This window comes from Cnephaeus nilssonii (genome assembly GCF_951640355.1).
Source record: "Cnephaeus nilssonii genome assembly, chromosome: 6".
Taxonomy (NCBI): domain Eukaryota; kingdom Metazoa; phylum Chordata; class Mammalia; order Chiroptera; family Vespertilionidae; genus Cnephaeus; species Cnephaeus nilssonii.
In genome coordinates, this window is record NC_137077.1 from 49721134 (window position 1) to 49746503 (window position 25370).

Consider the following 25370-nt stretch of genomic DNA (forward strand, 5'->3'; position numbering starts at 1 on the left):
GGACTGTGATTTAGGGGTGGGGGTGGGGGAACTCAGGCCCAGAGTAACCATTCCCCCCACCCCTACCCCCACCCCCCATCCCTCACCCCTACCTCTCTGGGCTTCACATGCCTACTGGAGTGAGGAGGAGAGGGGGGAGAAGGGAGGTCATGCCCCACTTGGCCTAGTTTCTCTGCGGAAATGAGGTGTAGTGGCCTGTGGCCAGGGAACCCTAGGCCAGGCCCACCCTGGGGTCAGATACCTCAAGAACTGAGCTGATCTCTCAGGGAGGAGCAGCACCTGGAGGGGGCTGTTAGGGAGCGCTTTTCTGGTTTTCAATAGTGCGGGGGGGGGGGGGTGCGCTGGGTGGGGGCTGACTCCTGGACTGGAGCTTTTCTGACCACCTCTTCCGACAATCTTTTACCGCTTGATCGCCCTGCCCTGGCCTCAGGAGTGGATCTTCACTCACTGCCCTAGCCCCTCCAAGAAGCCTTCCCTGACTGGGTCCGGCGCGGGCCGCTGTTTCCCACGGCTCTCTCAGACTACCGCCCTCCTCACTCCGGACTGTTCTGGTTCGGACTGAAAGCCTGGCCTCTGCCGGGTGGGCGGTGCGGAGGGCGAAGGCGGAAGCGCGGCCCTGGGAGGGGCGGGGGGAGGGGGGCGCAGAGAAAGGTGGCCGGCGGCCAGCCCCGCCCCTACCTGTGTAAGCCGCTGGGCCGGCGCCTAGCGGATAAAAGCGGCCAGGTTTGCCCGAAGGTCAGCGAGTTCGGCTCCCTCTCGCCCACTGCTAAGTCCAGCCCGGTGCCGCCAGCATGTCCACCCACTTCAGCTCCCAGGTCTTCAGCTCGCGCTCCGCCACCTTCCCGGGGCGCGGGGCGCAGGTGCGCCTGAGCGCGGTGCGCGCCGGCGGCTCCCGCAGCGGCAGCCTCTACGGCCTGGGAGCCCTGCGGCCGCGCGTGGCCGTGCACTCCGCCTACGGGGGGCCGGTGGGCGCCGGCATCCACCAGGTCACCATCAATCAGAGCCTGCTGGCCCCGCTGCAGGTGGACATTGACCCCTCCATCCAGCAGGTGCGCCAGGAGGAGCGCGAGCAGATCAAGATCCTCAACAACAAGTTCGCGTCCTTCATCGACAAGGTGAGCCGCTGCAACCTGCCCGGTACGCCACGCTCCGGGCCACCGCGGCCCTCAGCCCTGACTGCACACGGGTCGGGCTCTGGGAGAACTAGGCTCCCTTTCCGCCAATGTCGGGAGCCCCAGAGGCCGGGGACAGGAGTGTGTCTCTTTCTGGGCCCCTTTCTCTGCGAGGGGGCTGTGTGGAGTCAGTGGTGGGGTAGGGGTGAAACGCAGTTCCCAGCTGGGGAGGCCCCCCCTTAGCCCCACTGTCTACCCTAAGGCGGATGCTGAAAATAAAGGGCTGGAGGGCGGTAGGGAGGCTCCCACCACGCCCACCACGCCCTCCCTGGCCCTCTAGCTTCCCTTTGGTGGTAGGAAGTGAGTGAGGTTGGAACTGCCTTTGGAGACAGCCCGTTTGGGGACAGGGAGGGGGAAGGGACATTTGGGAGGTGTTTTTCCAGAGGGGTGGGGCTGGGGTGGGAAGTGAGAGTGGGGGGTGGAAAGGAGGGGGGCAGGCTTGACTGGTGGGTCTAGATGTTGGGCAAAGTGCGGTTGGACCCAGGAACTAAAAGCTAACCCAGCTGGGCCCACTGGCCAGGGTCTCCTCCCTCAGGTGTAGACCAGGCCACCGCCCCACGCCTCCGGTGCCCTCTTCTCCTTCACCATTCAGACCGTGCATGTCCTTCCGGCTCTGCCCAGGCCCAGGCCTCCCAGGCCCAGGTTCCTTCCCTGCTGTTGAGCTGCTCTGTCTCACTGTCCACAACCCCCAGCTCCTGCTGCCCTGAGTTGCTGGTTCTGAGAAGGCTTGCTTTCCACTCCCAGTCATACTGGGTGCTCCTTAGGGCCCTTTTGGGCCCCAGGGCTGAGCACATAATAGGTGCTCATTTTACATTGACCGGTTGTAGCACTCTGTGCTGAGGCCTTGTTGGAAGAAAGGGGAAGGGGAGAGGGGATACTGAGGGAGGACAGGCAGGTCCCAGCCTGAAGGGAGGAGGCCGGGAGGCCCAGGACACTGACAGGAAGGACACAGAGAGGGAGGTGGAGATTACCCATAATTCAATGGGGTGCATAGGAGGGAGGAGACCTTAAATTTAGCACAGGGCCCAGACACACTGGTGAACCAGGTACACTTGACCCCTGGGTCACAGTCTAAGACACTCGAACCTGAGAGTCCTGGAGAAGAGGCTTGTTCGGGGTTACTTTCCCAGAGGCGAGGGCTAAGGGCTGGGGGCCCAGGCTGGGGGAACAGCCAGTGGGAGTACGGGTTCTGCTGGGTGGCTGGGGACCATTCCGGTCCCACTGTGGGCAGCACGGTCTGCCCCTCATCAGTTTCCTCCTCCATTTCCATTCTAGGTGCGGTTTCTGGAGCAGCAGAACAAGCTGTTGGAGACCAAGTGGGCTCTGCTGCAGGAGCAGAAGTCGGTCAAGAGCAGCCGCGTCCCAGGCATCTTTGAAGCCTATATTGCTGGCCTGCGGAAGCAGCTCGAGGCCCTGCAGATGGATGGGAGTCGCTTGGAGATGGAGCTGCGGAGCACCCAGGACGTGGTGGAAGACTTCAAGAATAAGTATTGCCTCCCAGTGTGAACTGTGGGGTCTGAGGGTTCGGATGTGCACCCAGTCAGCTGGCCCTCTGCCAGTCCCCTCTGGGTTAGGGGTCAGAGGGTGAAGCTGCACAGTACAATAACCCTGAATGGTCTCGACTAACACATTCCCTGCCTATCCTAGTCCCTCTTTGTCCCTGAGGGCTGTTTCTAAGTCATCCTGGTCTTTTTATCCTGAATTAGTAAAATATCTCTGCCCCGCCCTGCCCTGCCCTGCCCTTTCTTTTTGAGTGCCTGACCAAGACCCCAAGAGAGGGTAGGGCAGAAGGTATGACAGAGGTTCTTCAAATTTACACAACCCTCATTTCGTTCAGGTGAGGAATTAGAGACTAGAGAGTTCAGGGACTCGATCAAGATCATATAGCAGATCACTGGAGAATCTGGGGCCTCTGGGGCCCTGGAGGAGACATGGAACCAGCTTGGTCTGGAAAGAAGTAAGGAGAGAGAATGATCATTGTGAGCCAGGAGAGAGGGTGCAGAGGCTGAGGGGTGGGTGTGACCAGGGCAGGAACCAGAAAGGGGGCTGTGAGAAGGGGCGGGGAGTCCAGGGTCCACGAAGGCTGGGGTTTAGGGACAGGCCTTTGAGGTGTCCACTCAGTTTTCTCACTGAATAGAAACTGAAGCTTGAGGTTTGGGCTGCCCACCCTGGCATGCCTGCACAGTGGGCATCGGGGCAGTGAGTGAGCTCTGTGCCCTGCCTGGAGGTGCATGACGAAGCCAGAGCAGGGACACTGGCACTGACTGGAGGTAGAACAAACAAAGGCCTCTGAGGAGAAGTGCTCACCCCTATTTCCCTAGGGCAACAGTCAACAGGCTAAGCCTCACAGCAGGTGGAACAGGCAGGTGCAAGGCAGGAAAAGCCTGGGGCAACCAGCGAGCCCCTTTTGTCTTTTATTTTTAGTGAGCCCCTTTTGTCATGTGCGTTTGAATTTGTGGGCACACATACTTGCCCTCACCCCAAAGCCCACAGAGCTTTCCTGTGGAGTCAGGCTGAGCTCCGGGCTGGGCTGAAGGAGGCACAGGGAGGGCTCTGGGTGCAGCTGCCCAGAAGCTCCCATCTGCACACTCTCAGGCCCAGCGCGCATCACCCAGGCAGGGGTGGACAGAGAGCCTCAGGGATGTCTCCATAACCACCCTATCGGGCCTGAGGGGGCGGGACCGTGAGAGTCGGTTCCTGAGGCTGCCTGCCTGCCCAAACACCCTGCTCCCCACCACAGTTGTTCCTGTTTCTGACACCTTTTTATTTCAGTTTCCCAGTAAATACTCGGGTAAGCCCACCTGCTCTCGTGCTCTGTGCCCTGCTTTGCTGATGTCCTCCTATGGGCGGGGCTGGCTCCTTGGGACAAAGAGGGATGGGAGGGGGGAGGGGGACTAGGCCACCTAGTTGGGGCCTGGTTATTCCAGGAATTTATGCACCCCCTCTCTGATTCCACAAGGTTCCTCCCTTTCAGGCCCCTTCTTCCCCCTCAGGGGATAGGGTTAGGTGGTGGTTAAGGCATGGGCCTGGAGTCAGACTGCCAGGTTTCAAATCTGGGCTTTGCCACTTAACGGCTTAGTGACTGGACAGATCACTCTGCCTCTCTGTACCTCTGCTCCCTGCCCTGCTAATCTTGTACCATTGTTGTAAGATTGTGTGGGGATTGCCAAGCTGGGTGGCTCAGTAGGTTGAGCATTGTCCCGTACACCAACAAGGTTGCGTGTTTGGTTCTCTGTCAGGGCACAAATCTAGGTTGCGGGTTTGATCCGCAGCCCATGGATGTTTCTCTCCCCCCTCCCCCCCCCCTCTCTCTCTCATATCAATAAAATATCTCCTTGGGTGAAGATTTAAAAAAAGATTGTTGTGAGGATTAAATGGGCTAATGCATAGCTAGCATGTAACAGTGTAGGCCCCGTATGAAGCGGTCTGTAAGCATGGCTTTTATTCTTTGCTTTCTCCCAGCATATGCAGCCTTCGTCCTTTAGTTCACATGTTCTCTGCCCCCCCACCCCCCTCCGCTTATCCCATGCCAAGACTCAAAGCCTTAGGAACCACCATATGGGAAAGTCGGGGGCATTGGTTTTCATGGCTGACACTTGTTTTCTCAGGGGTGTCATTAAGGAGAGGGTGAGGGTGATGCAGAGTAGATTTTCACACCTGCATCTGAGGGGGGTGGAGACAAGCCTGCACCAACACCATGCCCTCCTCCTCTACTGCAGATATGAAGAGGAAATTAACCGGCGCACGGCTGCTGAGAATGAGTTTGTGGTGCTGAAAAAGGTGAGGGGGGCAGATAGGAGGGATGGGGGATGTTGTCTGAACACATGGGATAGGGGACCACATGGCCCTCTCACCTGAGCAGCCAATGGAGACCTGTGACCAAGGTCTGCTCTAGGGACTAGAGAAGGGAATGATGGGCTTGGAGAAGGAGAGATCTGGAAGTCGGGCCGTTATAGCATAGCCTGTCTTGTGTTCGTGTGCGTGCGCACATGCACTTTGTGTGTGTGTGTGTGTGTATGTGTGTATGTGTGTGTGTGTTTATTTATTTGTGTGTGTCTGGTTAGTCACTAGACTTGTTTCTGGGCCTGGAGGGGTTAGAATTAATATCAAAGGATGAAAGTTAGAAGGGGAGATTCCAACACCAAATGAGGAAATGTTCTAGCACAGTCAGAACATTTCATTACAGACAAAGGTGGCACATGGCAGGCTGGAAATACCTGCTGAATGAGTGGAATGGGCTGCCTCGAGGCAGAGTAAGTTCCCCGTCCCTGGTGATGTGCAAGCCGAACCTGGAAGGTCTTAGAAATATCTTACAGGGGCTTGATTTAAGATTCTGATTCAATGCACATTCACTGAGCAGCTGAGTTTTCCAGGACCATCCACATAAATGCAGCTGCCTCCCCACCCCCAAGTGCTGGGCCCTTGGAGATTCAGGGATGCACTTCCTATAGGAGTTTAACCACAGGAAAGTGTGGCTAGAAGGGATCCAGACATCATCGGGACCTGCGGTGCTATCTGTGGCCCACCTGTGCCAGACCCCCATGCTGCTAGTTAAACACTCAGGCTTGAGATGCTCCATGTCTGAGAGTGGTGCCCTGGAGTCTGAATGGTTTTATGCTCTCTTATTTGACTGATCAGAAGTTGAGGCTCATAGCTAGTAGGTGGCAGAGCCAGGGAAGTGTCTAAACCACCAAAGCCTTTAGGAACTGGTAAAGTGTTGGGTTTGGGGCTTTAGACTGCTCTGGGCTGCCAGAACGGAGAAAGTACCTCTGGTCCTGGGGCTTCATGGAGATGTCAATCATGCAGCTTGGGAGAATCGAGTGGAGGAAACTTCATGCCGTGAGCATGTCAGGCAGCCTGAGAAACTATGCTTCTTGGTAGGGCAGTGGTGTTGGCTCTGTAGGATGGACAGTGCTAGCTTACTCCCATCCCTGCTAAATGGTCTGTGTACTTCTCACCACCCCTCCCAGGACGTGGATGTTGCCTACATGAACAAAGTGGAGTTGGAAGCCAAGGTGAATGCCCTGAATGAGGACATCGACTTCCTCAGGACCTTCTATGAGACGGTGAGATCCTTAGGAGTGGGATACATGTCCTACATGTCCTAACCAGGGGGCCATCTGGTCTACCCCCACCTCTGGGCTAGTCTGGGTGTGTGTTGACTGTGTGGGGGTACCTTTAACCTTAGGAATCTCAATGGACGGGGAGTTCGGGAGGAGCTGGTCTTATCAGAGCAGGGTGGTAGGGTCCATCAGGATTGGCCTTTCAGAGACATGGAATGACCATTATTCTGCAAGTGGGATAGGGAGGGGCTGAAGGAGCCAGGATGATGTCAAGGGATCCCAGGCTGTGATGGAGTTCAGTGGTGGGCTGGGTGGGGCAGGCACGGGAGCTGGAGTCAGGAGAGATGAATACCTGAGAGTTTCCACCCAGGGAGACTGGGTGAGGCTGCCTGCCAACTGGCCACTCTGTTCACCCTCCCATCTCATTCTCTCCCACTCACTCTTGCCCTGTGCTGGGCTTCCAGCTCTTCCCCTCATGGGACCTAACATCCTTTCCACTGCCATTTGTGTGAGGCTCTGGCCTGAGGCAGAGGATAGGGTGGCCAGTCATCTGGCAGGACTGGTCTGGGACATAATTACATATTAACCTACGCACAGTTCTCATTTCTCATTTCAGTCTAGTCTGTGCCTGAATATTCAGCCTCCATTAGCCCCTCAGAGTGAATTTCCACATGTTAATTTCATGGGCTGGATCCTTGAGGCTTTCTTTAGGCATTTTTAATCTTAGTGCAAGTCTTCATAGATATGTCACATGCCATATTTTTACCTATATATCTATGTATATATAACTATATGCATATGTCTGTGTGTGTATTATATATGTATATATAATTATGTTCTTCTCATTATGAAATAGGTACTCATTGCAAAAAAAGCCCAGAAAATTAAGTAAAGCATAAAATTGGAAACAGGTCACCTATACCTGCTCTTATCATCTTGGTATCTACCTTTCCAGACATTTTTTTGTGCATATATACACATAGAGATATCCTATATAATAAAGAGGTAATATGCAAATTGACCATCATGCCCTTACACAAGATGGCCGGCCCCATGTGGTCACAAGATGGCCACCGCAAGATGGCTGGCAGGGGAGGGCAGTTGTGGGCGATCAGGCCAGCAGGGGAGGGCAGTTAGGGGTGACCAGGCCAGCAGAGGAGGGCAGTTGGGGGAGACCAGGCCTGTAGGGGAGGGAGGGCAGTTGGGGGCAACCAGGCCTACAGGGGAGGGCAGTTGGGGTGACTAGGGCGGCAGGGGAGGGCAGTTGGGGGCGACCAGGCTGGCAGGGGAGGGGAGTTGGGGGGGACCAGGCCTGCAGGGGAAGGCAGTTGGGGGTGACCAGGCCAGCAGGGGAGGGCAGTTGGGGGGGACTGGGCCTGCAGGGGAGGGCAGTTGGGGGCAACCAGGCAGGCAGGGGAGGGCAGTTAGGGGTGACCAGGTTGGCAGGGGAGGGCAGTTAGGGACGACCAGGTCAGCAGGAGAGGGCAGTTTGGGGCGATCAGGCTGGCAGGGGAGCAGTTAGGCGTCGCTCAGGCTGCTAGGGGAGTGGTTAGGGGGTGATAAGGCTGGCAGGCAGAAGCTGTTAGGGGCAATCAGGCAGGCAGGCAGGTGAGCGGTTGGGAACCAGCAGTCCTGGATTGTGAGAGGGATGGGATTGGGCCTAAACGGGCAGTTGGACATCCCCCGAGGGGTCCCAGATTGGAGAGGGTGCATGCTGGGCTGAGGGACACCCTCCCTCCCCCCCCCTGTGCACAAATTTCATGCACCGGGCCTGTAATAGAAATATATATTTTAATAAAAACAGAACCATACTTTTTCCATATAACAGTATGTCACAGGTACATTTCCCTGTTTGTAAATACAGCCATGTCATCAGACTTAAAAGTTGCAGAGCGTTTTGTTATAGAACATGATTTACTTTACTCACCCCCTAGTGCTCCCCTCCAGAGTAGAGCTCACGCCGGCAGCACCTCATGGCAGGAGACGTCACAGCTCACCACACCCTGTCAGACGCTTAGTTGAGAAGTTGCTAAGGGGCTCTTCAGGGAGCCAGGGTGGGTGGAACTATTTAGCAGATGCTGTCCTGTACCCTCTCCCTGCCTGGTGACTCACGCCCACTCTGGCCTCTCCTCCCCTTTTCTTTCCCTGGTGTGTGGGGACTCCCAGGATGGGCACGGGTATGTCATGTCCCAGGTCCCGATGTTCTGTCTGGTCCCTACAGGAGCTGTCAGAGCTGCAGTCCCAGATCTCCGACACGTCCGTGGTGCTGTCCATGGACAACAGCCGCTCCCTGGACCTGGACAGCATCATTGCGGAGGTCAAGGCCCAGTACGAGGAGATGGCCAACCGTAGCCGGGCCGAGGCCGAGACCGCGTACCAGACCAAGGTGTGCAGCCTCTGGGGACACATTTCCTCCTCCTGCAGGGTCCTTGGTGGCAGTTTTCCTTCCTCACTCGGTTTCAAGCCTTTAGGGCCTGGTCCCACAGTTCTGGCAAGTCTGTGGTGCTCGCCAGCGTCCTGTGAAAAAGAGGATTGCAAAGGACAGGGCCCTGCCCTGATGCGGGAGCAGGGCAGAGGAAGTGGACATGGTTTAATAATTTTAATAGGTAAAATGTGGCGAGTATTCATAGTGTTAGGCAGTGTTTCAGATGTTTTGCCTGTATTGACTCATTTAAACCACAGAACAGCCCTATTAGGTATGCACTGTATTATCCCCATTTTATAGATGAGGAAACTGAAGCACAGAAAGGGTCAGTAATTTGCCTAACTCCACACAGCTAATACGGTAGATGGAAAAGCAGGGTCCTAGGGCTGCAGACCAGGCACTGTATGGGGAGGCAGTACAGCTGGCTGTGAAGGTGCTGAGGGAAGGGTCGGGGTTCTGGAGGAGAGAGCCTGAGGCAGGGTTTAAAGCAGCATAGAGGGCTGTCTACAGGATAGGGAATCATCCGTGGTGCACAGGTGAGAATACAGGTACGCCAACAAGGAGACCTGGGCTCAGATTTGCTGAGTGATCCGTGAGCAGTGCCTTCATTCCCTGGGATTCACTCTCCTCATCTGTGAAATGGATGGTGCTGAGGAGGGGGGTGCTTGATAGGTGAGGACCTCAGACTTCCAGAGATCCTCCAGCACTGTGATGTGATGGGGATGGGAAGAGCCTCAGGATCAGTGGGGGTGGGCCCCAGGAGCCATCCTGGTTCTCTGTCTTGTCTGGGAGGAAACTGAGCCTCTGAGCCACCCGCTGCCCTATGTCTGGCCTCTTAGCTTTGGGTGAAGATTGTTGGGAGTCAGAGTTTCCCTCTCTGGGAAGATAAGCTGAGAGGGCTTGCCACTCAGAATCTTGGGCCTTCCTTGGTTGGGAAGAGGGACAAGTCGCCTGCTCACGCCTTGCCATACTTCTCTGTGTGGCCGTTGCAGTTAGAGACCCTGCAGGCCCAGGCCGGGAAGCACGGGGCGGACCTCCGGAGCACCCGGAATGAGATTGCGGAGATGAACCGGGCCATGCAGAGGCTGCAGGCTGAGATCGACAACATCAAGAACCAGGTGGGCACAAACCCTCCTCCTTGTTTCTCCCTGCTTCTTAGGGTGTGTGCAGGGCAACCAGCTGACAGTGAGGAGCAGGAGGCTGGCGGAGGCGGGGGCAGTGTCAGCCTGCCCCTGCCCCCCACCCACTGCCCAACCCGGGCCTGGCTGAGGCTGGTGCAGCTCAGGCCCACGTGTGAGAGCTCCAGGACGGAATGTTCTTGGCCAGCTTTAGGCTTGGGCCCAAGGGAGGAGAGGAGCCTAGCTGGGCATAGCGCCTGTGGAAGAAGCCTTGGGCTGGCCCGCCGGAGAGGAACCACCATTCGTTACCATCTTGGTACTGAGCACTCTCCTTGCACCTAGCTCTGGTGCCATAAGCTGTGCCTGGGAGCTCCCAGTGGTGGGGGGTGGGGAGTGGAGCACAGTGGCCAGGAGAAGCCCTTACTGTGGCTCACAAGGCTCCGTCTCAGTCCTGACCTCACTTTCCCCCACTCTCTCGCTTGCTATGCTCTGGCCACACTCGCCCGCTTCCTGTACCTTGCATTTATTTGCCAGGCGTCTTCATGCTTCAGGGCCTTTGCACTTGGTGTTGCCTCTACTTGGAATGTGGTTCTCCCAGCTCCATACATGGCTGCCCCTTTCCTGTCCCTGGGGTTTAGAACAAAAGATCTCAGGGATGGCTTTTTCAACTACCTATGAGCAGTCTGTCTGAATGAAGCACCTATCACTCTCTGAAATGTTCTGTCTCATTAATTATATATTGACTGTCCCCCACATCCACTGGAATATAAAAAATGCTACCTTAGATCAGGGGCCCCATTTGTCTGGTTCACTGCTCCTCCCTTCCCAGCACCTGGCACAGCCACAGAGGTGGGAGGGGCAGCTAAGCCTGAGCAGGTGTCTGCAGCGGGGAGGGAGGGAAGGTGACCAGTGTGGCAGCTTCAGAGAGCTAACTTCCAGATGAGCTGGGAAGATGGGATGTGGGGGTGGTTTGCCCAGAAATGTCCTCCCCTCGGAGCCCTGTGGGCCTGTTGACATGCGGGCGGAGGCCTCTGACACAGATGCAGGGCCATGAGTCACCGGTGAAGCAAGCCAGCTTCCAGGCCAGTGGGGAGGCAGAGCATAATGAATGGCGGCTGCCCAAACCCTGCAGCTTCTGCTGCATCCGGGTCTCCTCTCACACTACAGGGCAGAACCAGGCCCCAGAGTTGGGGTGTCTGCCACCATCAAGAGGCCCAGAGGCAGTGGGGTGGGCCTTGCCAAGGGGGCACCAGTGTGACAGGGAAGGGCACTGACAGGTGAGTGAGGGCCAGAGAGTGTCAGAGGGCCTCCTGGGGAAGATTGGGGGGCTGGGCAGAGGACAGTGCATGAGCTAAGGAGAGGGGATCCGGGGACAGGGCATGGTGGGTGAGAAGGAAGGAGAAGGAGCACTGCCAGGGCCTGGGTGGGGATGGTGGCCCTCTAGCTGACAGGATAGACTCCTGGTGGTGGGGGTGAACCACAAGCAGAGGGAACGCCACAGCTGGGCAGGAAGTGGTGGTTATTGCTCAGGTCCATCATGAATCGGAATACCCCTCCCGAACCTGGGGCTCCAAGCAGTGCTCCGGGCCTGTTCCAAAATGCTTCCAGTTTTGAAGGTGGTTTTGGTTCTATCTGCTGCCTGACATTTGGGAACTTAACTAGGATCCCATGTCTTTGGAGGTCCTCCAGCCATGGGGAGCTGGGCATTTGCAAATCATAATAGGATTCTATCTAATAAAGAGGGAATATACTAATTGACCATCATGCCCTCACAAAGATGGCGGCACCCACAGCCAATAAGGAGGGAATATGCTAATTGACTACCACGCCCTCAAAGATGGTAGTGCCCACAGCCACAAGATGGCGGCGCCCAGTGTGGCACGGCCGGGCCTGCCCCCAGGTGGGTCCGGCCACTCCGCACGCCTACCTCCAGAGTCGCCCAGTCCCCTCAGCCCCCCAGCTGCCCAGGGCCTTCCCAAGGCGCAGGCAAGCATCAAATGGCAACTGTCCAGCCGCCCAGGGCTGCCCGAGACTCAGGTAATCAGGGCCAGCCGAGGCTTGTGCTGCCAGCAGTGGCAGCAGCAGAGATATGATGGGGGCGTCGCCTTCCCCTGATCACTGGGTTGCCTCCAGCCCCTGAGGGCTCCTGGACTGTGAGAGGGGGCAGGCCGGGCTGAGGGACCCCCATTCCAGTGCATGAATTTTCATGCACCGGGCCTCTAGTTTATTAATAACTAGTGGCCCGGTGCAAGAAATTCATACACATTAAAAGGGAATTAATTAGAGGAAATATTTTAATATTGCTATTTGCCCTTTCTCTATAATAGAAGTGTCAGTGATGAAAGGAAATTAGTAAAATGTATATGAAAATCTCCCCGCTCACCCGCGTGCACCTCAAAATTGTACAAGACCCAGCCCTGACCAGCCCCACCCCCATTGGGTGAGATTCAGACCCGGCCGGCCCCACCCCTGTCAAGCCCTGCTGGGCTGGGGGCGCGGCCTCAGGTCCGCCGGCCTGGGACAGGGTGTGTGGCCTGAGGTCCCCATCAAGCCACACTGGGCGGGGGTGCAGCCTCAGGTCCCCTGCCCCAGCCCAGTGCCATGCAGCCTCAGGTCTCTGCTGATCACTCATTATGGCTCGTTATGGGAACCCTGCCTCTGCTGTGGGCGTGGCCATCTTGTGATGGTGTGACAGAGTGAGGGTCAATTTGCATATTATCTCTTTATTATATAGGATAGTAACCCTAGTAGCATTTATGAAGTGCTTGCTCTATGCTGGACACTGCAAAATTTGTATATTACTTCATTTAATGCTCACAATGTCTCTATGAGGTAGACACCAGGATTATTGCTATTTTAGAAAAGAGGAGACTTTGGCTTAGAAAGGTTGATCCACCCAAGTTCACATAGCACATAAGTGGCAGAGACAGAATTAGAATCTAAGTATTGGGTATCAGAACCCCTGTTTTTAACCCTTGGGATCCTCTGGTTCTTGGGAAGTAGGCTGGCGCCAGTGAAGCCCTGTCAGCAGGTTGCCCAGGTGCTCGCCACAGGATGGGGAGGCAGGAAGGCAGTGACTGGTGAGATCTGCCCCCACCTCACAGCTCCTCTCTTGCCCACAGCGTGCCAAGTTGGAGGCTGCCATCGCTGAGGCTGAGGACCGTGGGGAGATGGCACTCAAGGATGCACGTGCCAAGCAGGAGGAACTGGAGGCTGCCCTGCAGCGAGCCAGGCAGGACATGGCCCGGCAGCTCCGGGAGTACCAGGAGCTCATGAACATCAAGTTGGCCCTGGACATCGAGATTGCCACCTACCGCAAGTTGTTGGAGGGCGAGGAGAATCGGTGAGGTCACAGAAGCTGAGAAAGGGATCCTTCTGGGGCTCAGCAGGGCCTAGGGCTTGACATTTATCCATTGACAAGCATGTCCTATGCACCCTCTTATGCAGGGCACTGGAGGTGGGAGTGCAGCGGGGTACAGTTGAGGCCTACTTCTTTGCCCTTGAGATGACCTAGAAGGAAAGACCATGTTCCCATGTGGTGTAAAGCTCATTGGAAAAGTTGAAGTAATAACTTCATGTGGGTGGCCATTAGCAGGGTCATCTTATTTGACCCTTAGAACACATTCAGGTAAACAGGTTAGGTATTGTTAATACAGAGAGAAACTGTGGTTCAGTTTTATAAATTGAGGGGACAGGGTTGGTGTGCAGTCAAGCTCTGCTGATTCCTGGTTTAAGCATCTTCTATAACCCCAGGCTGCTTCTCACTATGTAAAGTGCTAAGTCATGTGGTATTGACTGAATGTGCTGGAGGAGGTTAATTTCTCCCTGTCCCCAGAGATATTTGCATACTCACCTGCAGCCTGAGAGGAAGCTGGGAGGGGTTAGTCTATTTATTTATTTATTTATTTATTTATTTATTTATTTATTTTTATGTTTATTGATTCCAGAGAAAAAGGGAGAGGAAGAGAGAGAATCATTGATTGGCTGCCTCCTGCATGCCCCACACTGGGAATCAGGCCCCCAACCCAGGCATGTGCCCTGATTGGGAATGGAACCGTGACCTCCTGGTTCATAGGTCGATACTCAACCACTGAGCCATGCCAGCTGGGCTGGGATGGGTTAGTCTTATACAGAATTCTTCATGAAAGACATGGAATATATGTCTATGAAGTTGGACCTTCCTTCTCACCTTGATGGGTTGGTTGATTCATTCAGTCAATAGATAGGCTGTAGAGTATGTCTTGGGGGAAGGTCAGGATTTGAAGAGGGTGAGAGGGGACAGTGTAAGCAAAGCCCTGGAAGTAGAACTCATCATGGCTTGGCCTACAGAGATAGATAATATGTAAGACATGTTTCTGCCTTCGGGGACCTTCCTGAGGGGTAGAGGAGACAAAACATCTGCAAAGGAAGCACTCAGAGACTAGTAACTTGGACCAGTAAAATGCTGCGTTTACAAAGGCCCTTTTCTTTTCTGAGCATTATTGCGGAGGGTTGGGGAGAGGAGATGGGAAACGAATGGAGTAGAGAGGAAGGAGGTGAGGAGGCTGTCCTCTCTCCACCTCTTGGGGCCATTTGGATATTTATAACATCATTCGTGGGCCAGCAAAATTATGAACTTAAAAATTAGTCTGCTATAATTGGTCAAACATTTAATTAACTCACCCCAATGCCTTGGCAGGGCCAGACCAAGTGATTTCACGGGCCTTATATGGCCTGTGGGCCGCCGTTCCACACCCCGTCTTAATCCCTCAGCCCTTCCCAGGGGCAGGTCTAGGGTTAGAAACTCATCCACTCATCCAATTTGGGGGGGCCTTTCGTTAAGAATACAAAGTTACAAATATACAATTAGGCACAAAACAAATATTTATTTAGGATCAGAAAAGGGTGACAGGGTGAAGAAAAGAAAAATCGCACAGATCACTAGAGCCCGAGATATTCAGGTTCCCTTTTGAGTTCTTCAGGAATTGAATTCTTATATGGAATTGTTGCCTGATTTCAACCAGGCTTCCCCCCACCGCCCTCTAACTGCCAGTAACGCCCCGCACTTGCAGGGGCCATTTTAACAAGGGGCCTGGAAGCTTCCTACATACCTATTTCTTGCCCTTGGCCTTTGCTCTGCCCCCTGGACTTGGGGCTGCTGAGGCCAGGTGGCTCCCTCACTCCCTCTGCAAATGCAAGGTGTCCCCTCCTCCCTGCAGAGTACACTCATTCCCAAGGCCAAGGGCTTGGTGAGAATGCTTGTGTGTCACAGAGCAAACACACCCAGCTGTCTTGGGCGGATTTTTAATTTCCCGTGCAAGACGTGCTTCAGCCCCACTGGCTGCTTAAAGCCACCCCACCTACCTCCCCATTCCCTCCTCAGTCCCTGTTGGAGCTGCATTCACTCAGTCAACAATACACTGATTATTTCAACACACAGTAATTACTACCTGCCAGACCTCATGCAGGGGCTGGAGACACAGTAATCAGTAAGCTACAGCCCACTTTGAGGATTTCATGGTCTGGTTAGGGGAGGCAGCTGTCTATGTAATAATAAGAGGGGCTACCATTTACCTAATCCTGTGTGCCCAGAGCTTTAGGTACATTGTGTCATTTAACTCTGGCAAACCACCCTGTGAGGTTGGTTCTGAGTGAGGCCCTATTTGTAGGTGAGGAGATGGAGGCTCTAAGACATTCCCAAGGTCATGCAGCCAGTCGGTAGGAGGGCCTAAGTGAACCCTGCCCCCCACTCCTCCATGCTCATTTTGCAGCAAGGTTGAAGGAAGGCTGGAAGTGTGGGGCCGAGGACAGAATACCAGTCCTGTATGGGGCCTGGACGGAGGGGCCTGGGAGTGCCTCCTCCAGGGCTGAGGGAAGGGCTGCTCTCACAGGTCTCTCCTCTGCCCCCAGGTTGACCGGAGATGGAGTAGGAGCCCTAAATATCTGTAAGTCCTTGGCTTCGGCCCACCCCTGGTGCTCTCCAGACTGGGTGGGGCCTATAGGATGGCATGTGGGCCTGAGGGTCGGGCCTTGTGGGGATCTGGAGCCTGCCTCCTCCCCTTCAGTAGCTTCTAGCAGGCGCCCTGGAGCTGACTCAGCAGCCCAGGGAAGCCTTGCAGGGGGCACCCCACCCCGCACTGTCTGAGGCTCCTTCTGGGTTGGCCCATGGTGGGTAGGGTGGGAAAGGGAGGTGATGGTGGGCGGAGAAGGGCAGCCCGGCAGGAGGGTGGGTGGAGTGAGGGGATGGGGCCTGGGTGGTGGGTCCATGCTGACTGAGTCCCCCTCTTCTCTCCCAGCTGTGACGAATACCACCGGGGGTGGTGGCAGCGGGCTGACCTACAGGGGAACCAGTGGTGGCAGCGGACTGGCCTTTGGGGGGACCATGGGCAGCAATGCCCTGCGGTTCTCCAGTGGAACCCAAAAGGCCTATTCCATGAAGACCACATCTACCACTCGCAGGAGTGTCCTCCACTGAGCCCCAGGTGTGGGGACACCCATATCCCTTCCCCCCAGAGTCATAAGAGATTCCCACGCTGGTCCCATCCCTGGTCCCAAGACTGCAAAGCCGTCTAATGAATGTTATGAGAACAGCTTCCAATAAACAGTCTCTTTCTGAGCCGGGGTGAGCCCATGGCCAGCACCTGGTATCCTGGCTGCATTTGGCTGGCGGAGAAGGGGGCGGGAGGGAGGAGCCCTTGAGAGGACGGGGTCTGCTCTGGTAACTGGAAGCCTCTCCTGCAGGAGAATGGGGGCACTGCTCTAAGGAACCTGGCTCTTATGGAGTGTGAGGCCTTGGCCCCCTCCCAGGGCTGGGCCAGTTCCAGCTCTTCTCCTGAAGCCCAAAGGCACCTCAGGGAAGTTCTGGCTCTGCCAGGAAGTGGGCAGCTGAGTCCTCCACGGCTGAGGGTGGGGCTCTGTGACCCCCGCCCCCCGCCCCCCCCCCCCCCGCCCCTACACTTGCTGCCAGAGGACATTCCTCAGGCCCCGGTTTCTGGCTGGACCAGCCAACTCTCAGACTGGCTGCCCTCAGCGCTTCCTGGTGCTTTGTCAGCCAGGCCCTGGACTGTGTGTGTTTGGGTCTAGAATTGTGTGTGTGTGTGTGTGTGGGGGGGGGGGGGGGGGGCGGGTAAGATGAGGAGGCCACCAGAGTCTGGATCCCTGGTAGTGGCTGTGCCCAGGTCAGTGGGCTGAGGGATGGTCTGTGTATTGAACCCCCGAGGGTGCATCTGTGTTAAGTCTGTGCTTGATGGGGCCCCTGTGTGTCAGGTCTCTGACTCGGGCTCTGTGTGACTGTGAGGGTGTCTTTGTGGCCGATGCTTGGGACATCCATCCAGTATGGACAGCAGCACATACGATGGGTACTGGGGAGGAGGTGGGAGGTCTCTCTGAGACCCTCTGGACGTGGTGGTGGTGGTATGTGTGTGGGATGGGGTCTACCCAGGGAGCGTTGGTTTATGGGGGAGGGGAAGTCTGTGTATTTGATCCCATGGTCAGGAACTTTACCATGTTGAGGTGGGGGCATAGTGGGGGAGTGGAGGGAGTGGACCACTGGTGTCTCAGCAGCATGGGGTCCCCACGCAAGGTGTCAGGGGAGCCAGCACCCCCATCCTTGCTAAAGCTCCTCCCTGTTGCCCTTCTCACTTCCCTTCCAGCTCCTCTGTGTACCTGGGTTTTGGGGCTGCCAGCCTATGCCCCTGCACCCTTCAGGATGTAGGAGTGTGGCACCCTGGGCAGGGTGCCCCAGAGACAGCCCACTCTGCCTCTCTGGCTGAGAACAGCTTCCCTCTTGCCTCCATCGGGGGTGAAAACCGGGTGGGAAGCCCTCACGTGGAAGCACAGATGCGCAGGGAGTCTCCAGCCATTACTTATGACCCCTGAGCTTTATTGGAAACGTGGAGACCAAGCATGAGGGAAAGGGAGCGAGAGCCCAGGCAGCCGAAGAGAGCTGTTCCCTGGGAGATGCACCTCAGCCATCGCGCACGGGTTGAGAGGGCAGGGGAGGCCAGCACCAGCCCCGCCCCAGGGCCAACCTGTCCCTTAGAAGCCACAGGAGTCCCAGTTCCCAGGGCAGCCCAGTCAGGATTGGACCTTTGCCCAGGGTTTCGAGAAAACCAGTCATTCAGACTTTTGGGGGCGGGGAGAATTACCAAGACACACCAGCAGGAAGAGCCGACCTCCTTGGAAGAAATGAAGAGACAAGCAGCGGGGGCAGGGGGTGGGGGGGGGGCGAGAAATTAAGGCAGCAGTGTGGGCAGGGCAGGGCTGCTTCCCGAAGCCCCTCCAGCTCAAGCCCGGGCTCAGCACCGGGCTGGGGCCGGCAGCTGGAGTTGGGCCGACTCGCTTGCAGATCGGTGTGTGAACAAAGACGGAGGCACTAGGCAAACCGCACCATGCGGCCACTGCCACAGCTCTGTCCACAGGGCGCGCACATTCCGGTGTTCACCGCTAGGTTCCCGCTGCAGGGGGCGCTGCAGGCGCTGCCGGTCACGGGCCTGGAGCCCGACACGCAGAGGTCCCCACAGACAACGCCACCCCGGGAGCTGCTGACACCTGCGGGTGGAGGACAGGGCTTAGTCCCTGTGCCAGATGGTGGCCAGCAGTCCTGCTTGCTGACCAGAGCCCATTTCTCTTGTCAGAGGTCCTCCCCTGCATTCTTATTCCTGGCTTTCCTCTCACACCTGGACACTCCTTCCTGCAGTCTGACCTCAAGGATGGATCCTTGATAAACTGTTAGCCCAGGCCCCGCTATCGGCAGAAATAGCTATTAAAGTTATCTCAACCATTCACTGCCGCATTCCTCTCCTTCCTTCCAGGGTCTTCAAATTGTGGTTGTATATTTGTAGATGAAGTTTAATTGGAACCCAGCCAGACCTACCTATTAAGTATTGCTTATGGCTGTGGTTACTTTCACATTATAATGACAGATTTGAGTAGTTGAGACAGAAACTGCGTGGCCCTCAGTCTGAAATATTTACTGTGTGGCCCTTTAAGGGAAAAGTCTGCCTACAGGAACCCCAAGCCCTTATTTCAGAACCCACAGTATCGATTACTTACAGACATTTATAGCACCAATCCCTTCACACAACCTGCGGGGAGAGCAAAGGGACAAAGATGAATTGGGGAGAGCCAAGTTTGCAAATTCCCTTCTCAAGTAATCTTGATGCAAATTCGATGAAAACAAGCCAACGTGTTCCTGGCTCTAAGCACAGTTTGGGTGGATCCAAGAGACATCCTTCCCACAGGTGTGCTTCTCACCTCTGCTCCTCGCCCTCCAGCAGGCGCCTGTAGGTGGCGATCTCGATGTCCAGGCCCAGCTTGGAGTTCATCACCTCCTGGTACTCCTTGAGCAGGCAGGCCATGTCCTGCTTGGCCTTCTGCAGGGCGGCCTCCAGCTCGGCCAGCTTGCAGCGGGCATCGCTGACGGCCGTCTCTCCCTGCTCCTCCGACTGCTTTACTGCGACCTCCAGCTTGGTGTTCTGGGGGCCACAGGGTGGGGTGGGGGTGGGGGGCTTACTAAGGCTCCTGTTCTGGATTTGGGGTCAGAGGCCAGGCATCCAATGACCATTGACTGTCAGGGGAAGAAGGCGCCTCACCCGTTTGTGAGCCTGGGGGTTGCAAATTAGTGCTGCCAGGAATGTTGGCACAGTGTCTTTTAATTTTGGAAATTTAACACAAAAATCCAAATTCCTGGCTTCTCTTGAAAAATATCTAAGGCTCTGGGCCCACTGGCCCTGCATTTCCATGAGGCCTGCCTCAGTTGGATCTGATTAGCTCTGTCCGTTGTGCTTTCTGGTTTACCACACTCCGGTGCCTTCAGACAGCCTACTTCACGCATTTACGAACCTCTGGGAGTGTGTGATCACTGACCTAGAACAGTGGTCGGCAAACTCATTAGTCAACAGAGCCAAATATCAACAGTACAACGATTGAAATTTCTTTTGAGAGCCGAAAACCTACTTCTGTGCATGGGCCACGAAGTTTCAATTGCACTGTACGTGCGTGCCCGCACATGGTATTTTGTGGAAGAGCCACACTCAAGGGGCCAAAGAGCCGCATGTGGCTCGAGAGCTGTAGTTTGCCGGCCACTGACCTAGAACAATGGGCCACAGAGGTGAAATGGTTTACCCCAAATCATGTGGTAATTAGAGGCAGGGCTGGTTTGAGAGCCCTAGTTACCTGCCCCTTAGACCAGTGCTATTTCTTCTGCCCCTTTATGACTCCAAGACCAAGAGAATCTTGGTCATTCCATTCCCCTCCATACTGTTCCACGCCCCCCCCCCCCCCCCACCCATACTGTCCCCTCTCATCTCCATTCAGTGGAATGGAGAGCATTTTCCATGAAAGAGACTCATCTAATGTTTGCTGTTTGCTCCTTTTCCCACACTTTGGCAAGGTGTCAACCTTGAGTGCCCCTGCTGCAGGCTTAACCCCTTCTCTTGCTACACTGAGGGGTAGGCCAGGCTCCCGTACCTGGCACTTGGCGTTCTCGACCTCGGCGGTCAGCCTCTGGATCATGCGGTTCAGCTCGTTGATCTCCTCCTTGGTGCGGCGCAGGGTCTCCCCGTGACGGATCACGGTGGCCTTCATCTCCTCGCACTGGGGGGAAGCAGAGATTCAGGATGGGACCTGCCACCCATTCAGGTCACCACAGATGAGAGTGCAGGCTGTACAGTGCTCAGCCCGAGCAACCACCCATGGCAGCCCTGCCCTGCCCCCTCACCCTGAGAGCTGCCTGGCCTCTGTTACCATCCCTAGGATCAGAATCCCCAGACAAAAGCAGCCTTTTCTAATATATACCTCACATCCCTCCCACTGCCATGTCTAGGAGGCAGATGTACCCACTCACCTTGCTGCGGTACCAGGACTCGGCCTCGGCCCGGCTGCGGCTGGCGATGTCGTCATACTGAGCCTTGATCTCGGCAATGACACAATCCATGTTCAGGTCCCGGCTGTTGTCCATCTTGACGACGACGGAGGTGTCTGAGATGTGGGCGTGGAGGACACGGATCTCCTGTGGGGCGGGAGTGAGGGAAGAGCGTCTTTGACCAGAGCCCTGCGCTCGCAGTGTCCCCCTCATGGTCCTTCCCTGTTCCTTTTCTCAGCTTCCTCCAAGTCTCACTGTCCGAAGGCCCAATCTCCAAGATGCCCCCTCCACCTGGGGCCTCTAAATGCACCTCAGCCCCAGAGGCCACGGCTGAGAGGAGCCTTGCCGCTCCGCTGTTCTGCGCTCCCTCTCACCTCCTCATACAGTCGCCGCAGGAAGTCGATCTCCTGGGTCAGGGCCTCCGCGTTGGCCTCCAGGTCTGATTTGCGCAGGTAGGCGCAGTCCACGTCCTAAAGGGCAGAGAGCGGCACAGGCGTCTCCCTGGGAAGACCACACAGAGCTCTTCCCACCAGGGGGGGCACACTCCCTGCGGACCCTCCTCAGCTGCTCAGCCCCATGGCCTTGGTGACGCCCTTTATGCAGGTAGAGGGGTCAGGAGCAGGTTCGGGTAAGGGAGGGAGACCCTGAGGTTTCCAGGCACTTCCTCTGGCACCTACTGGGATGATGCCTCTAGGATGCACATCTAGTACCAAAACTTAGGATCTAGTGTAAAATGGGTCACTTCTACCGTGCCCTACCCACCTCTGCTCTGGAGTCTCGTGGAAAGAAATCTAGATCTGTGGTCAGAGAAGAGGTCTCAGGGATCAGATCTGCCTCTTTCAAGCCAGTGTCACTCAGGGCAAGACCCCGGATCTCCGTGCCTCAGTTTCCTCACAGTGACCCTTGCCTTCCACATATGGAGGTTGTTGGAAGGACCTGGTGAGAGTCTACACAATGGCACTTGTGCCGAGTCAAGTTTAAGAGGTGAGGCACAGTAGCGCTGTTTACACCTTTCCCAACCGTGGCTGGTCTGAGGATTTACTCTAGCATTCGTGTGCCTTTTCACTCACAAATGCTTACTGAGTGCCTCTCTGCCAGGCACAGGGCAGAAGGAGGCGGGGAGCCACTGGCCAGGTGGGAGTTACCACGGATAGAGGAGATTGCCCTGCCTGAAGCAGGCGGAGTGCCCTGGTGTCCAGGGCCACCCGGGGAGCATTAGGGCATTTGGGAAAAAGAATGGAGGAGAGGTTGGGCTATGTGATTCTGGGGGTGTCGCTCAGCCTCTGAATTACAGAAAGCTCCCTCCTGCCTCTGCCCTCAGTTCTGAGTGGTGGGACGAGCATTCTGGGGTCACTCACCTTCTTTAGGACTACAAATTCGTTCTCAGCAGTGGCCCTGAGTGCCACCTCCTCTTCATACCTGGGACAAAGAGCATAGGTTCAGTGTCTAGCAGTTCAATAGGCTGAGATGTGAAGAGAAAAAAAGCGAATTAGGGCCTACACAAACAGACTCCAGGAACTGGATCACTTGGAGGTGATTATAGAATCAAAGTGTTGGACCAGAAAGGACCTTGTCCATCCCTTTCCTCCTGGTACTCAAACCAACCCATGTCACCCAGTGCTCTTACTGATTCAGGAGTTCTCATTCACGATGTGGGCCAGGGTGGGTGCCAGGCACATCTTCCTAGGCCTTCTCTCTGCTTCTGGATTGTAACTCCAAAGGGGGCAGGAACCCTGCCCTCGTCTGGTATCCCCCTTACCTCTTTTCCTTACTTTCTTACCCCTACCTCACCTCAGGGCCCAACACAACACCTGCAACATAGAGTAGATGTTCAACAAATGCTTGATGAATCAATGAAGTAAGCACGTAATAAGGAGGTAACTGGAGCAGCTCAGACCCTCCAATGTTTCAATTCTCATCCCAGAAAAAAAAAAATCCCCACAAACTTCCTGTCACTGTCTTCTTCCTTGTGGAAAGTTCTTCTTGTGGTCTAACCCAGATCTACCCTGCTCCGACTTAATCCAGTTCCTTTCTCCAAAACCTCCCTGATGCACTCACTTCTTCTTGTAGCCCTCCATCACCTCCTGCACGTGGTTGAGCTCGGAGGCCAGCCTCCCGCTGTCGGCCTCCACACACTCGGCCTCCCGCCTCAGCGTCTCGATGTAGCCCTCAAACAGCGGCTCCAGGTTGCTCTCGCAGCACTTGCGGTTCTGGTAGTACTGCCACTTGGTCTCCAGCAGCTTGTTCTGCTGCTCCAGGAAGCGCACCTGCCATTCCGGGTGGGAGGAAAGTCAGTGGGAGGAGCCGGTATCCCCAGCCCTCCCCAGAGAGCAGGCAGCGTCAGACAGAACGGGCTGCGCTGCTCTGTGCAGAGGCAAGAGGTGGCCGCCATGGACCCTGCTGGGCTCTCCTGGGTGAGGATGCACCCGAGTCCTCGTTTCACGATTGCTTGTTCAGACCTGAGCGAGGGTCTGTCTAGGTGGCCCTGGATGGGATGGGTGAGAAGCTGAGGGCATATGTGCTGTGCTGGATTACGGTTGGGCGGGGGGACAGGTAGGGGGGGAGGGTAGTGACAGGTCGGGAAGGCTTCCTGGAGGAAGGGATGTAGAGCAGGGGTTGGAGGGATACAGGAGGACGAAAGCCTTCCACTCCAAGCTCCTCCAGGGCAGGGCCTACGGCTCCTTTAGCTATGTCCTCAGTGGCAGCCCGGGGCTGGCTGAGCACTTGTTTGAATGGATGGTCAAGGTGGGGAGGCCTTCCCAGCTGGGGAGGTCAGAAGGGCAGACTCTCACCTGGGGAGCTGGAGAGAGGCTGGGCTTGGAGTCCTGCTCTGCCACCCACGCTCGGTGGGCCCTTGGGCAGGGCCCTTGCCCTATATCCCTGTCTCCTTTGTATTCTGTTTGCACTCAAAGGGCTGGACTGTGTGTGGCAGCTGTTCTCAAATATGAGCCCTTCGCTGGCTGACTTCAAAATTTTGCCATCCCCTTGTCTGGTTTCATTCAGGATGTATCTATAAATGAATTTTCTTAACATTTACACTTCAATGAGATTAAAGGAGTAACTTTATATTACCACCATCGTTGTAAAACCATTATCACTCTGCATTCATAAAAGAAACCATAAAACATAAATTGTAGCTGAAACTGTTGCCCTAGACAGTTCTGAACCTCGAGGCTTGCTCTCTTTATCAAAGTGGGAGAGTAGCAAGTACTGGAGGGATGCTATAGACATATTAGCACCCAAGGAAGATTTTCTCTACTTAACCTAAAAGGATTGAACCATTCATGGAAGGAGATGAATTTTCTCATCAGGTGCTATTTAACCCTTTGCACTTGCTTGCTTTTTTCTCGATTCCTTTATTCTAATGCTAACCGTGTCGAGTCACACTCGACATCCGAGTGCAAAAGGTTAATGCTTTAATGTATTAACTAAAAGTATCACATAAAAGATCAGCACTCCTGCCCTGGTTGGGTGGCTCAGTTGGTTGGAGTGTCATCCAGCACACCATAAAGGTCCTGGGTTTGATTCTCATTAGGGCACATACCTAGGTTCCATCCCCATCCGGGCGTGTGCAAGAGGCAACTGATCAATGCTGCTCTCCACCTCTCTCTCTCCTACCCCCTCCCCTCCTCTCTCATAGCACCCATTTCTAAAGAGACAGCTTGGGAATCCCAGGTCCTCCCAGGAGTTCCAGGCTCAGGAAGGGTGTGCTCAAAAACACCCAAACCTTCTCTGTGGGCACCCTGCCTGCCTGGACAGAGGTTGTATACAATAACATTGCTCTCAAATCAGGAGCCCCTGCCCAATACACAGCTCTCTGTCAGTGTCTGTGCCCTGGATGCGGTCCATCTCCTCCATCAGACTGGGAGCTCACCCGGGCCACATCCCTCCTGCCCCTGACTGCGCTTCAGTGCCCAGCCCAGCGACCGAAGGTCCAGGAAAGGGCTGGTCAAGGACACCCACCTTGTCGATGAAGGCAGCGAACCTGCTGTTGAGACACTTGATCTGCTCCTTCTCCTCATGCTTGACGCACTGCGCGTTGGGGTCGATCTCCAGGTTGAGGGGCGTGAGGAGGCTCTCATTGACGGACACGGTGGTGATGCAGGGCGGGCTGGGTCCGCACACGCCGCCTGAGCGGTATCCGAAGCTGCGTCCGCAGGAGCCGGAGCGGAAGGCGCCGCAGACGCTCTGGCTGCCAAAGCCCCCTGTGAGGCCGCGGTAGCAGGAGACCCCGCGGTAGGGGGCGGCGCTGATGCAGCAGCGGCCGGGCCGGGGCCCGCAGGCGGAGGCGCAGCTGAAGGCGCGGACCCCGCAGGGGCCGCCCAGGCGGGTGGATAGGCAGGACATGGTGCGGCGGCGGCGGCAGTGAAGGCACTGAACCCCGAAGTCCGCGCGGAGTCTTATATCGCTGCCCGCTGGCCCGGGGAGGGAGCGCGCAGCCAACGCGTTTATGAGCTTGGAGGTCGGCCCTTGTGCCCAGTCCCGCTGGGAATCAAAGCGGGCGGCCGCCTGGCCGCCTCCATAAAACAGCGTTCGCCCCCTCGCCCGCGCTTTATGGGGCCCAGAAGTGCCCGGTCAGCTCCGCCCGCCCTGCGCCAAGGGCTCAGGGCGGGCCCGACACCCCTCTGCCAGACTCGGCCTGGGTAGCGCTGGATCTTGGGCTCCGTCCCCAGGCTGGGCAGCTGGGCACACCTGGCCCCTCTTCGGGTCCCAGCCCTGCGAAACCACCCTTCAGGCTGGGAAGCCTTG

General features: G+C 55.9%; 2 protein-coding genes across 2 annotated transcripts; one reads left to right on the forward strand and one right to left on the reverse strand.

Moving 5' to 3' along the window:
• Positions 1–631: 631 nt before the first annotated feature.
• On the forward strand, positions 632–16404 carry KRT7 (keratin 7). The gene is made up of 9 exons (XM_079774181.1): positions 632–1115; positions 2448–2659; positions 4892–4952; positions 6143–6238; positions 8457–8621; positions 9653–9778; positions 12901–13121; positions 15668–15702; positions 16054–16404. Exons 1-9 carry the CDS (start codon positions 792–794, stop codon positions 16230–16232), a joined length of 1419 nt encoding a protein of 472 aa, XP_079630307.1. The 5' UTR covers positions 632–791; the 3' UTR covers positions 16233–16404.
• Positions 16405–16503: 99 nt separating this feature from the next.
• Positions 16504–25029, reverse strand: LOC307101354 (keratin, type II cuticular Hb1-like). The gene is made up of 9 exons (XM_079774193.1): positions 24585–25029; positions 22680–22888; positions 21980–22040; positions 20996–21091; positions 20604–20768; positions 20228–20353; positions 19013–19233; positions 18812–18843; positions 16504–18307 (listed from the first exon to the last, which is right to left on the reverse strand). The coding sequence occupies exons 1-9, from the start codon at positions 24966–24968 to the stop codon at positions 18132–18134; spliced, it is 1470 nt and encodes a 489-aa protein (XP_079630319.1). The 5' UTR covers positions 24969–25029; the 3' UTR covers positions 16504–18131.
• Between the last annotated feature and the right edge of the window lie 341 nt (positions 25030–25370).

Excerpts from the sequence above, each read along its gene's own strand:
- KRT7 (XM_079774181.1), top strand. The coding sequence starts at position 792 with ATGTCCACCCACTTCAGCTCCCAGGTCTTCAGCTCGCGCTCCGCCACC. Across the intron at positions 4,953-6,142 it reads AGTTTGTGGTGCTGAAAAAG|GACGTGGATGTTGCCTACAT; the intron begins GTGAGGGGGGCA and ends CACCCCTCCCAG. Across the intron at positions 15,703-16,053 it reads AGTAGGAGCCCTAAATATCT|CTGTGACGAATACCACCGGG; the intron begins GTAAGTCCTTGG and ends CTTCTCTCCCAG.
- LOC307101354 (XM_079774193.1), bottom strand. The coding sequence starts at position 24,968 with ATGTCCTGCCTATCCACCCGCCTGGGCGGCCCCTGCGGGGTCCGCGCC. Across the intron at positions 22,889-24,584 it reads TCGCTGCCTTCATCGACAAG|GTGCGCTTCCTGGAGCAGCA; the intron begins GTGGGTGTCCTT and ends CCGGAATGGCAG. Across the intron at positions 18,308-18,811 it reads GATTGGTGCTATAAATGTCT|GTGTCAGCAGCTCCCGGGGT; the intron begins GTAAGTAATCGA and ends CTCCACCCGCAG.